This window comes from Choristoneura fumiferana, chromosome 28 (genome assembly GCF_025370935.1).
Source record: "Choristoneura fumiferana chromosome 28, NRCan_CFum_1, whole genome shotgun sequence".
In the NCBI taxonomy this organism is placed as follows: Eukaryota; Metazoa; Arthropoda; class Insecta; order Lepidoptera; family Tortricidae; genus Choristoneura; species Choristoneura fumiferana.
The window spans coordinates 25,147-39,094 of record NC_133499.1 but is presented as its reverse complement, the minus strand read 5'-3'; the positions used below and the strand labels follow the sequence as shown (position 1 = coordinate 39,094).

The 13,948-nt window shown below is 36.5% G+C and overlaps 1 protein-coding gene across 1 annotated transcript; it reads left to right on the top strand.

The window, feature by feature from the left end:
- Positions 1 to 9,640, top strand: LOC141443713 (alpha-mannosidase 2-like). Its single transcript, XM_074109061.1, is given in 7 exon segments — positions 1 to 21; positions 890 to 973; positions 3,088 to 3,180; positions 4,202 to 4,396; positions 4,506 to 4,617; positions 4,695 to 5,332; positions 5,334 to 9,640. Coding segments are annotated over 7 exon segments (3,231 nt in total). The 3' UTR covers positions 7,422 to 9,640.
- Positions 9,641 to 13,948: the final 4,308 nt, after the last annotated feature.

The window sequence follows — 13,948 nt, the reverse complement described above, 5'->3', positions numbered from 1 at the left end:
ATGTTGGAGCTCATAGAAAAAGTAATGTATGCAACTATTCATAATCAGCCAATGAAACACTCATGCGTATCTATCTATTATCATATTCGGCTTCGCCTCATGTCATAAACTCGCACTCATGTCTCAATGGCCTTTATTATGATACAGTTGCATAAAATACTATTATACAGGATGGAAAGTTGTGATGGGCAGCAAGGGCAGCTACTAGATCCCTTGCTGCTACGCGAATATGCTCTTAGGAGAAATTTACTAACTTTTTGAGTAATGACAATCGACATTCACAGATTTTTGATGAAATGTACTGTCAGCGAGAAAATTGACAGATTTGACTTTTTTTAATGCCAATCGGTCCCATATCTATCAAGGATTAAAACACTCATTGAGACCAACTAAGGTTAGAGTATTAGAACACCAACAAATCAAAGAAAACTTTTTCCATACAGTTCGTAGGGTACTAATTTGCAAATTGAAACATTCGCATGTTGTTTTTTTAAGAATATGAATCCTTTATGCTTAAAGAAAATTAAACAGTATGTAGACAACTAAAAACTGAACATTTTAACTAAAGTTAGTGTCTTAACCCAGTATTGCTGCCCCATCTCAACTTTCCACCCGGTATAGTTTTAAGAAATAACAGTTTTAAAGTTATTTCAGAAAATTCAAAAATATAAGACAATTAACGAATAATTGGGGATTTTCTCTGAAACTATTGGGCTTACAATTAAAATAAAACTACAGGCTATCTAAGTTCGAGGAAACCTATAAGAAATCTGAGTTATTTAATTGAAATACTTAGGAAATTTCCTTAATATCAGGGAAAGTACGGAACCCTCTCCTTGCAAATTCAACTTGCAATCGTCGCGTTTTTCATTTTTTTTCCGTTCCATAGCAGATATCCGAGCAATGTCCTGTGCTACGAGACAGCGTTGCCGACATAGACACGTTGAGCGTGTATCCTTCTTTCGAATTTCAGGTGTGTTACAATTTTCTAGTTTTTACTGTTATAATACTTCTTTATCTAACGCAGATCTTTATCAACACTAATAAAACATTAAAGTTCAGTACCTTGCCACTTTAACACATTTAACAGAAATTGCTAGAGCGAATCAGTAGGTAATGTCAAATTATAGGTATGACAAGGGTATGACTTTATCCCATAATCCCACCTACTACTCGTTTTCGCGATATCTTACAGTATTCTGATTTATTTAAGTACCTACTTATTTATGTATAAAAGTAAAAGTAAGTAAGTAGTACTCATTCAAATACAAGTACCTGGGCGACCGAGCTTTGGTCGGGCTTAAACTCGATAATAAGCGTTTTCCCAGACCAAGCTACAGTGCTTTCATTCTAGCATGGTGCATTTGACACTTGATGCACGTTTCGTTTTATTCAAAAAAAGTTGCTGCGGTCTAAATATATGGAAGTATATTTCAGTTGTAGCCTGAATATAACTAGCGCAAAATATTTGAACATAAAGAACTATGTATGCTATACGAAATAAATTTAAGCTATCAGATTTTTATAATCAATTAATTAAATTCAAATCACAATTATGCGACCTAATGAATCTTGAGTTATATCGGTACTTATAAATTGGTAAGTAAGAAATATTCTTGCAAACTCCATTTAGCCTTACTTAAGTTGCAAATAATATTCCAACCTAGAATTTCACTAATATTCTCATAAAAATTAGCGTAATATCGGATTAATGATGACATTAATTATGATTAAGATTTTAAATTATTAGTATTCTCGACTCAAGTATCTTTGACACTTGACTCTCTAGTCTTGTGATATTGACAGCTGTCACCCGCACCATGCAACAGTGAAAGTACTGTAGATCGATTTGTCATCCCCGAAAACGCCCACATACCAAATTTCATCGAAATCGTTGGAGCCGTTTCCGAGATCCCCCCGAGATATATGTACATCCATTGCCTACAAGCTTTGCTTAATTTACATATAATACAAGAATTGGTCGTTTAAAGGTGTTAGATAGATTCTTAAGCATTTTAAATAGTATTTAAATAAAATATCATGGGACACTTCACACCGATTGACCTGGTTCCAAATTAAGAAAAGCTTATATAGCTACCTACTATGGATAAAATACTTGTATAGATAAATACATACTTAAATACATATTAATTATCCAAGACCCGAGAAGAATCATTCGTATTATTCATACAAATATCTGCCCCCCCCCGGCCGGCCGGGAATCAAACCCGGGACTTCAAGCAAATTCAAAATTCAAGTACCAAATTCTTTATTCAGTAAATAGGCCGCAATCTGCACTTTTATCATTTTTAGGGTTCCGGAGCAAAAAGGCAAAAACGGAACCCTTATAGTTTCGCCATGTCTGTCTGTCTGTCCGTCCGTCCGTCCGCAGCTATTTTGGGCGTGTCCGACACGCTCTTCGCCGGTTTTTTAAACTACTAGTGCTTTCGGAAAGACCATCATTGCCAAGAAGATTGCGCCGCAAGAAACTTGGCAGAAAGTAATTTTTTCAAAATAAAATAATTACTTACAAATAAAAGACTTAAAAACTACCTACAGTATAAAATTGAAAAAAACTTGCAAAAAATAATAATTCAGGGATGTATGGGGTCCCTTAATCACAAAACTAAGCACTAACTATAGCTACATTCAGTGGAAGTGCTTCCACCGTCATAAAAATAATAATAACAATAATTTGATTCGATATACATTTCAGATCAAGTAACCATTAAACTTTTGGATTCCGAAGGCGCAAGGTCACGCCTACCGCTCCCAAAGTTAGCTCACACGCCCTCATGTCATCTCCGCATGTCATGCTCTGAAAGCAGAGCGGTACCGAGGGCTGGTATTGCTTCCGTTCTCAAAAGCCCTATGGGATCATCTTGGGACTGTCTTGGGAACCTCGACGTTGTGGGCCTGTGACTAGATATTGAACTAAAAATATACAAGCTTAAAATCCATAAGCTTAACAATATACAGCCTGAAGTAGTGGAGCTTCGTAATTAGGTTCTCTAACCACTTAGCCATCGGGTCCTCTGTATTTAAGGGATATAAAGGTTTTCTTATTTTTTATTTATTTCTTTGCAGCCTAGCTGGCTACGTATAAAGGAGTTTTGGGATAAGAACTTTGAAGAACGTTATGAGGAATTCCGCAATGACAGTCGACGGCCCAAGCTAAAGGTATATTTACTTTTAATCTTTTTTTGTACAGGTGCCCAAATCATGTAAACCAGTGTAAACATTCAACCCAGAGGGAGAGGGACCTCGTCTTCTGTATATAGGTACATACTCAAAAACGGTGAGAATTACGTTTTTGTCATTTTCACTTCAGAACCCTAAAAGAAACTTCTGGAGAAACTTAAATTGTTTTGATTATATTAACTGCCATAATGCCATACAAAACGAATACCAAAAACCCAAACTTTATGAATAATATAAAAAAAAAAGTTCAAGAATTTTGCGAGTTTTCACGTACTTAACCAGATATTTCGTAGGATGCGCAATTTTTTTAATTCACGAATGCAGTTTCCTAAGAGTTCCAAACAACATACCGGGTGTGGCCTCGTCAATCTGAACAACATTTGTTCAGCTACTTTTAAAAATAAAGGAGTCTTTGAATTTTTATACAAACTAAATACTGCTATCAATGTACGCCATCTTAGAACACAACTGACGTCGCCTGTCACGCTACAAACATCAAGCATTTTGCTTTACATTGCTTCTTCGAATAAACTTAAAAGCGTAATAAAAATTTATTGAGTTTGACGAGTATGATTTATGTTTTAATTATTTGCTCATATTTCAGGCCACACCCGATATAGGTAATTTACATTATATGTTTATATAAGATTTGACTGGCCTTTAATTAATCAGTTTTAGGATACACCAATTAATATTTAAATTCTTATTGTTAGTTCAAATTAGAATTATTCAGACGCAAATAGATAGGACCTTAATTCTCTTTTTTTTTTACACCTATTATTCAATTTGCAAATGATATAAGGAGTCATTTCAAGTGTAATCTTTTAAGTGAATTCATAACTTATAACTTGGCTGATTCTTTGAATCGATGATTCGTTTTCGGTTTATTATATCACAAACTAACCTACATGAATTCTGTAAAAATTGGTTCAGCAAAACTAGACAAGCAGAGAGTCAATATTTCTGATTTAAGAAAACAAACACAATTTAAATATTCCAGGTTATCATGGTTCCGCATTCTCACAATGACCCGGGATGGCTAAAAACTTTTGAACAGTACTTTGAAATGAAGACCAAAAATATTATCAACAACATAGTACAAAGCCTACATTTGTACCCGAATATGACCTTCATATGGAGTGAAATATCATTTTTGAATGCCTGGTGGGAAAGAGCGCACCCTTTGAAACAAAAGGTATTTTTTTGTGTAACACGCACAGCCACACCATTTTGATTTGTCATGGATACATACAGACTGTGTAAATGATTATTCGTCCCTTAACATTTGATTATACTTTTTACAGGCTCTAAAAAAGCTCATCAAAGAGGGTCGCGTTGAAATAACCACGGGAGGCTGGGTAATGGCTGACGAGGCTTGTACGCACATGTACGCTTTGCTTGATCAATTCATTGAAGGTAATTTTGAAATTTTTACATGCTTATTAGTAAAACTTATTAAAAAATGCAAAAACGAGTGGTTCTTTGCGTTTCAGGTCATCAGTGGGTAAAAACCAATTTAGGTATTGTTCCAAAAACTGGCTGGTCTGTAGACCCATTCGGGCACGGACCCACAGTGCCTTACTTCCTAGAAAAAAGCGGCGTTAAAGGAACAATTATCCAGAGGATACACTACGCTTGGAAGCAATGGCTGGCTAAAAAACAAATAGAAGAGTTTTATTGGATGCCCGGATGGTCTACAAAGAAACCGTCATTAATAGTTCACAACCAACCCTTCGATATATATTCAATTAAAGGTTCTTGTGGACCACACCCGGCCGTTTGTTTGAGCTTTGATTTCAGAAAAATTCCTGCTGAATATACGGAATACACAGCCAAACAAGAGAAAATCACGGCAGAAAATCTTCATAGCAAATCTAAGACACTTTTAGAGGAATATAGCCGTATCGGGTCACTGACACCGCACAACGTGGTGCTGGTTCCACTGGGAGACGACTTCCGCTACGAGTTCGCCCTGGAGTTCGACGAGCAGTACACCAACTACATGAAAATGTTTAACTATATCAATAGCCACCAAGAACTGTTTAACGCTGATGTACAGTTTGGTACACCTCTTGACTATTTTAAGGCTGTGAAGGAACGGCATAAGGCAATACCGACATTAAAAGGTGATTTTTTTTGTTTATTCAGATATTTTCAACGAAGGTAAACCCGCTTACTGGTCAGGCTTTTTTACCTCACGACCATATATAAAAATTCTTGGTAGACAATTGGAGCATCAACTGAGAACATCAGAAATTCTGTTTACGCTGGTTTCTAACTACATAAAGCAGTCCAATAATCATAAACTAGTTTCGTCTGAAAAGAGATTAGAAAGATTTTATGATCAGCTCATAAACGCGAGGCGGACCTTAGGTCTATTTCAACACCACGATGCCATAACTGGAACTTCTAAAGCCGGCGTTATGTACGATTTTGGCACAAAGCTGTTTATGAGTCTGTACCATTGCATTCGCTTGCAAGAAGCAGCCTTGACTGCAGTCATGATCCCAGATGAGACAATACATTCGCAGAGCGTTCTTCAAAGCGAGATCGAGTGGGAAACATACGGGAAACCCCCAAAAAAACTAGAAATTTTGTTCAACGATAGAAAAGAAATTATTTTATTTAACCCACTTGCTGAAGCCAGAACTGAGGTAATCTCGGTCAGATTGAACACAACAAACGTTAGAGTTTACGATACGCGGCAGAAGGAGTACGTGTTGTATCAGATAACGCCGATAATAGAGGTCAGCGGGAACGGGCAGCGCACCATCAGCGCGGGCGCGGTTGACCTGCAGTTCGTGGCGTCGCTGCCCGCACTGTCGGCCGCCGCGTTCCGGCTGGAGCCGCACGCCGACGCCTCGCACCGCGGCGTCGTCTTCTGCAACACCTGCACCAACGTCAACTCCGACACCGATGCTCACGGACTGGCACACTTTCTTATTAAACCTATGTTGCCAGGTGATATTCAATTAGAAAACTCTGTCATGAAACTGTTAATAAATAGAAATACAGGATTTTTAAGACAAATATACAGAAAAGATGTTATGAAGAAAAACGTTGTAGACGTGCACTTTGGTGCCTATCAAAGCGCACAAAGGCATTCCGGAGCTTATCTCTTTATGCCCGATTATGACTCTCCCGAAAAACATGTCTTACATCAGTATACTAATTGGAATAATGTGCAGGGTGACAATATTTTCATAGTTTCGGGCCCAGTGTTTACCGAAATAACTACCACGTATCTACCTTTCTTGGTACATACTGTCAGGATTTATAACGTTGACGACCACGCGCTCTCGCACGGGTTGTTTATAGAGAACGTAATAGATTTTGAGAGTCCTCCTAAAAATAGGGAAACAGAACTATTTATGAGAATAGAGACTGATATACAAAATGGAGATTCGCCTGAGTTCTATACGGATCAGAATGGATTTCAATACCAGAAACGAGTTAAAGTGGAAAAATTGGGAATCGAAGCCAATTACTATCCAATAACAACAATGGCCTGGCTGCAGGATGACGAAACTAGATTAACTTTGGTCACCAATCATGCTCAGGGAGCAGCAGCCTTTGAACCTGGTCGCTTAGAAGTTATGCTCGACAGGAGAACTCTCTACGATGACTTTAGGGGAATGGGCGAAGGTTTAGTTGACAATAAACCAACAGTGTTTCAGAATTGGCTCCTTCTGGAGTCAATGTCAGGTTTACAGCGAACTAAAAGAAAAACCAGAAATAAAGAATTTCGTCAGTTACACGAACGTCAGTTTAATCCTGACGAGAACGCAAATACGTATCAGTTGCCGTCACAAACTGCTGACTACTTGAGTAGAACGCTTAACTACCCTGTTAATATTTACTTGTTAGACACTAGTGAAGTGGGAGAAATAGAGATAAAGACTCACCAAACATTTCTTAAGAATTTTCCGACTGGTATTCACCTGGTGACCTTGCGAACAATCACTGATAACATCTTAGAACAGTTCCCTAGTTCCTCCTGCTACATGGTATTGCACAGGCCTGGATACAGCTGCTCGGTAGGATCGATGGAGACCGAAAAATCTACTAGTTTCACATCCAAGACATCGTTCAACGGTCTTCGCATAAATAATATTACTGCGGTAAGTTTAACTGGACTAAAAATTTATAAGTCCCTTTTGGGCCTGAAAGATATTGAAGTGGAACCAATGGAAATAAAAAATTACAAGATCCGATTCTGAAGACTGTTAGGTTAGTGAATATATTGTATATCTGTATTTATGTGAAACTGTCCTCTCTACTCTGCTTGCGAAGTGCAAGCTAATAGGTATAGAATATTACTAATATTTACTGTTATTTTTTTACCCATGTTTTTTTTTTAATTTGACTGATATTAAGCAGACTACTTATCATTATATCACACTGGCACGCTGACTGGCATAGTCAGCCAGTTTTTCTATTAATTTCTTTATTCATGAAATTATCATGGACAAAATATGAAAGACATTATTACTATATTATTATATGAATATTTTAGGCAGAGGTGGGTAAAATAAATACGTTGCTCAAAAAGTTAGTTCTATACTTACGTCTAGAAAATGTAAGTAAATCAATCAGATGATTTACTACGAGTGTGTTAACGATACCATTTTTGTAAAGACTTTGCATATCATCGGACCCTTTGTTGTATTATATAGTGTTTATTTACATTAGGTACCAAAATAGGATATCGAGTTGAGTAATCTAAGCCCGTTAATACATATAGAGAAAGTATAGAAACATAAGAATCTTAACACACTATCAAAATCTTGATGAATTAATTTTTAAGTGATTGACTGTAACCAAAGATATTTAACTACCAAAATTTGGCGATTAAGTAGTATTAGCGATTATTATTTTGTTTTACATATAATTAATTTTAAGCGTAATTATGATTATTTATTTTTAGTTAAGATATGACGTTGCTGTGCAATTAACCATGCATTCCATTTTTATGTTAAAACTTGTAAAATCTGAACGTACCGAATTGGAAATAATATTTTTTTTCGTCTACGAGTAGATATGTAGATTAGGTTAGGCTATCCAAAACTGTGCTCGCAACTTCAAGGAGTTTGCGTATAGCTTAACATACTTAATAGTAGCACATTTAAAAATCTTTAAGTGTGTAGGTATTTTTCATACTTAGATATAATAAGCCTGCTCAATACCCGGGAACCTGCTTAGGTACTCAAAATTGACAAGCTCATTCCCAGCACTTACATATTTATTTATCCAGAATTTGCAATCCATAGATAACATGTGCTCATCTTTGTATTTTAGTGCTACTGTTACGTTTGTTTACCCGAATTTAATTCCTTATTGTTGCTTCCTGTAGATCCTCGTATTTCAAATAACCAGATATGATAATCGTCTACCTACTTATCACATTTTTTGTCCTCATAGGAAACTGATTTTGTCAATATTAGTTCTTCTAAAATAAAGAAATGCTTACACATTCAAAACTATTAACATCTATTAAAAACACTCTAAAATTATCTACCTAACACAAATGAACAAATAGGTAGAGGGATCAACGATTTCGATGAAATTAGCTGTAGGGACTTTCCTGGGTAATACGAGTAATCGATCTAGGTTCGTAGATGGTAGAGTGATCTCTGGGAAATCGCAATTTTTTAGAAAAAACTCGATCGCCCAGGTAGGTACCTACTTATGATACTTATACTTAATTACGTTCATCCCGTAAAATTGTAGGAACCGTTCCCTAGAATAGCAATAAGCGATTATTTTTTTTGGAAATTTAGTCGTGGGCAACACCTATTGCTTAAATAAATAATCGGTTATCAACTTTGGTTATCTACTTACGAGGACCAGGGGGTTGCTTCTTTCTGCTATATCAAGATCCACACCAGTGTCACAAAATGTAATAAAATAGTGCAACTATGTGCTATATTACCTTCGTTTATTTTATGCCCGTGGCTAGCACTAACGATAACACAACTTTAATATAAAAAATTTTTTTTTCTTATTCTTGGTTACTTATATTATTATTGTTGCATTTATTGTTATGTCCGTAAAACCAGATTATAATAAATAATTAACATAGGTTTGAAATATTTATGATATTATTTGTTGGTATTATTGAACCACTATTTATGTTGTTTTTTTTTGTAGGTAAGTAACCATAATAATAATAGTCCGTAAATTTTGTTGTACAGTACATGTGTCTATGTCCTGTTGCTTTATTTTCCTTGTAATTGTAACTGATGGAATATTTAAACTTGTTACGTTACAGTTGGAATTTTAATTAAATATACATAAATAATTTATTATTAATAAATAGTGACGAGGGAATGAGATCTAACGCGCCTTTAATCGCTTCCTCGCATCAATTCGCAGACAACTTACAAAACTACAGCAACAACTAACGCAGTTGCAATCGCCCATGGAATATGAACTAAGGACTGTTCAATTTACTAAACGAACAATAAAACCGGTCAAGTGCGAGTTGGTTTCGCGCACCGAGGGTTCCCTACAAATTTGTATGTAAATAGATCGTTGATTTTTCCCGTTTTATCCGATTGTTTTTCCTTTAGTTTTGGGATAGAAAAAAAATTAAAAATATTTAACACAATGAAAAAGAAAAATAAATAAACTAAAACAAATAATGTCATTACTATTCTTAGGATTCGAACTCGGGGCCTCGTGCACCGTAGTCTGCGCGTGTATCACTACGCCACCTTGATCTAAGCAAAACCTGTCGAAATAAACCATCGCTTTCGAATGAAATAAGTTTGAAATTAAAAAAAATGTGCTGGAGCAACAAATTAGCGATTTTAAACTTTCGTAACTTTCACTGACAGCCAAAATACCACAAACAGGACTTATCACGCTACGACCTTGGTCATTTTTATTTGTCACCCTATCACGCCGACACTTATTTATACTGAACAGGATTCCACGAAGACGAAAGCTTATATGGTCTATTCCTGAAATGAAGATACTAAAATGACAGTATGAAATGTCAAAAGTAAAAATAATGTGGCCAGCATAAAAGGAACAGTGCTGCTCCATGATTTCGGTTTCGTAACTTACGATAGCAAAAATAACATTATAGCATACAATATTCTACTTTCCATTTTGTAAATATAAACGCACTTTTACGATAAAGTGATAAAATCTAAGCACAGGTAAAAATACAGTGTTTATCACTTAGTGCCAACGTAAAAAATAATACAGAGGGGCTACTACAAAACTAGAAAAATGAAGTTCGTATGGCACCGTCCCTTTCACTCGCGTATTGAATGAGATAAGCGTCAGTGGGACGGCAACATACGAAGTTCGGGTTTTGCATTTCGTAGTTAGGGCCAGCAGGGCTACTACGAAGTTCAAAAGTCGAGGCTCGTGTCATTCCGTCCTTCTGACGCTACTATTTAATGCGGGAGGACTTTGATTTTCGAATTCCGGAGTAGGCCCTCAGATATCACACAACGTCATTGTTCATGTTTTTCGTATTCAAGTGGTATTCAACCGATTTTCGTTACTTTACTCGTATTGTCATCGGATGTGATCAGTCCGTTTTCTCGTGTTATTGTTGCTGTTGACGTTATTTGTTAAATTTGTTGAGATAAGACTTTTTATTTATTAATTTTGTTTGGTCGTGTTTTTGTTGAGTTTTGTTTGATTAAACATGGACTCTAAGCAGCCAAGTACTTCGTCGCATAGACGACACAGCGAAGAAATACTTTCGCCTCAGAAAAAACGGAAACGTCAACCTCTTAGCAAAGCCGAGAAGTGTATAATTGTAAATACGTACAAATATGTATACACAGAAACCAAAGAATGAAATTGAAACTTAAACATCAACATCTATAAAAGTTGAAATACCTCGAAAACGGTCGCATTTTTAGACCTATTTTACATTTTCTAGAATGTCATAAGTGCCCTACATTATAGTACATCACGGATCCGTTCATATCTTAATATTTTACGACATACATACATAGGTACCTACAAAATCTTTCGGTGATAACCGGTTGCGGCACATCACTATTTATGAAACGCAAAAAACAGGTAACACATGAAACGTCATTTTAGTATCTCGAATTATGGGACAGACCATAAGTGATTCTGCCCCCAGCGAGTTTCGGCTTGTAATTATTATGGATGATGTGGCACCATATTAGTAATTTACCTACAAAGTCAGCCCCCTAACTATAGTTACAAGAAAAAAAACGAAATATGATTTTCTTTAATATTTTTTCCAGTCTACTGATTTTAGCGTGTGTCATAATATATACCTATAACTAGCGATTACCCGCGGCTCCGCACGCGTAAATCATTAGATACATCAGTTGAATTGAAATTCCGGGATTTTGTTAAATTCACGTGGGAATTCAAAAAAATTACATCGTGGTTTTCATTGACGTTAAAATAAAACACTCATAACTCTAAAGGGCAACTCACACAGAGAGCGGGCGCGGGTCGTGCGCGGGCGCCGCGACGGGCGTATTTGCATGGCGGTATATGGACGCCTTCACACAGAACAACAACGCGGGCCGAGCGCAGAGTTACCAACTCTCAAAAATATTTATGCCTAAAGCTTAAGTTAGCCCANCTTTCAAATATAATTAGTAGGGAAGCCACGATGCTAAATCGGGATTTACTCGAGCGTCATAGAGACCTATTGGGTTGCGAAGCTTAGATCATAAGAAGAAAAAAATGTCATATAATATATACCTTTTCATCGGTGGGGGAATTGTTATAGATTTCAAAAAATGTAAAAAAAAACTGTGCATGGACATACTCGAGCGCGTCAGATATTGATATCATCCATGTCTACGTATTTTTAAAAATGTACGTATGTTAATCTGATTGTTTCCATGATGGGGGTGGTCGTACGTAAGGGTTGAAAATGAAAAAAAAAAAAAATTAATCGGGCGCGTCAGATTTTCTAAGGGGATGTTAAGAGATCCTAAAAAAAGGCTCTTATATAATAATCTGACGATTTGGATGTACCAAATTCGTAGCCATTATTAGAATGTGCATAAAAATTCGCCATTTTGAAATCCTCAAGCGCGTCAGATTAAGATATATATGGTTCATCTTCATGTCCTAGACGTGCTGTTTCATAATCTGACGATTATCTGGAGGGATTCGCCTAATCTGACAATTAAAAATTTTTTTTCTTTTTTTTTTAAATCATTGAACTTAATTTATTGAAAGCTCAGGAAAATAGCATGCAAATAAAAAAGTGTATGTTTTTTAAGTAGAATACTGTATTTATAAGAAATAATTATAAAAAAATATTTTTGAGTATTTTTCTCAATTATCATCTTTTATCGGTAGAATCATCTTCTTCCTCTGACTCTATTCCGTCCTCAGATTGCGTATCCAGATCATAGGTGATCTGGATATAGGGAGCTTGCATTCATTTGCAATTTTCTGACTCAATTCTAGAGTTTTCAATACAGTTGAATTGTTGCGTAGGAGATTCAGGCCACACAGTGAAACTTGAGTAAACAATAAGAACGAAATCTTCCGTAGTGTTGTCGCGGCCGTTAATAAATGCCATCCTTGTCTATTTATGAACGCATTCTGCAAGAATAAGCAAGCGAGATATAGGTCTACCAGTTTATATTTGTTAGTGAAATACGACACGCCCATCGACCGGGAGCCGGTCGCTTGCCACTCAAGTTTTTGACAGCGTGCCGGGAGCCGGTCGCCTGCCAAACAAGGGTGTGCCGGGACCCGGACGCTTGCCCACTCCGGGCAAAAACGTTGGAAATACGTTGTAAACAATATCATGCCACGAACGAGTCTGTGTGATCAGCTGTGATGGCGTCACGGCAACAGAAACCAGAGTGGGGACGGAGTGAGAGAGTAATAGATAGAGTAAGAGTGAGAGAGGAATAGAAACGCGGAGAGGGGAATATAGGCATCACGTAGCTGCACGCAATAAACTTTATCGATGAATGTTTGTTATTTCGGCTTGTGGAAACCGTCAGATTATATATTTTTCGTAATTCTTGAATTATTCCCTTCAAAATAAAAAAAAAATTAACCACGCTCGAGAATGTCGAGATGACGTTTTTTTTTTACAACTTTCTAGCCCTACCCCTTCTTTACGTCACTCTCAAATTGTCAGATTAGTAGAATACACACGTTTTAGTATGTAACTAACTCATCCTACCTTAACTCTGACGCGCTCGGGAATTTCAGATGATGAATTTTTTTTTACTAAATCTGATCCTTTATCTTGACGGGCGCCATGTATATGGGGCTCATAGTTGGTGAAAGACTTAAACCGGGTACAGGTATCCCCCTGTATTGTTATCTGCGCGCTTTAGTAAACCCGAAATCCCCTCTTGGGCTCCCCTAATATTACAAATGTGAATGTAACTCCGTCTGTCTGTTACCTTTTCACGCTTAAAGCCCATCTTTTCTAAGTTGGTGATTATTATTTATTTATTTATTTAATACACTTATGTCCGCACTTCGCGCTTATGGGAGAGCCCAAAAACTATAAAAATTAACTCTAACTCTAATTAATCTAAAATCACAGAATAAGTAATAGTACAAAAGTACTAAAATACGATTATATGAACGCAAATATCTAACGCTCATTCAACGCCGATATTAAGTCGCAGTTTATTACAGGGCACGGTGCAATGAACGTAACGGTTAACGAATGAAACTTAATTAGTTGCAGATATTAAATGAAAGTGGTATTTTCAATAATTAACTACTCTACAGGTTAAAATACCGGGTG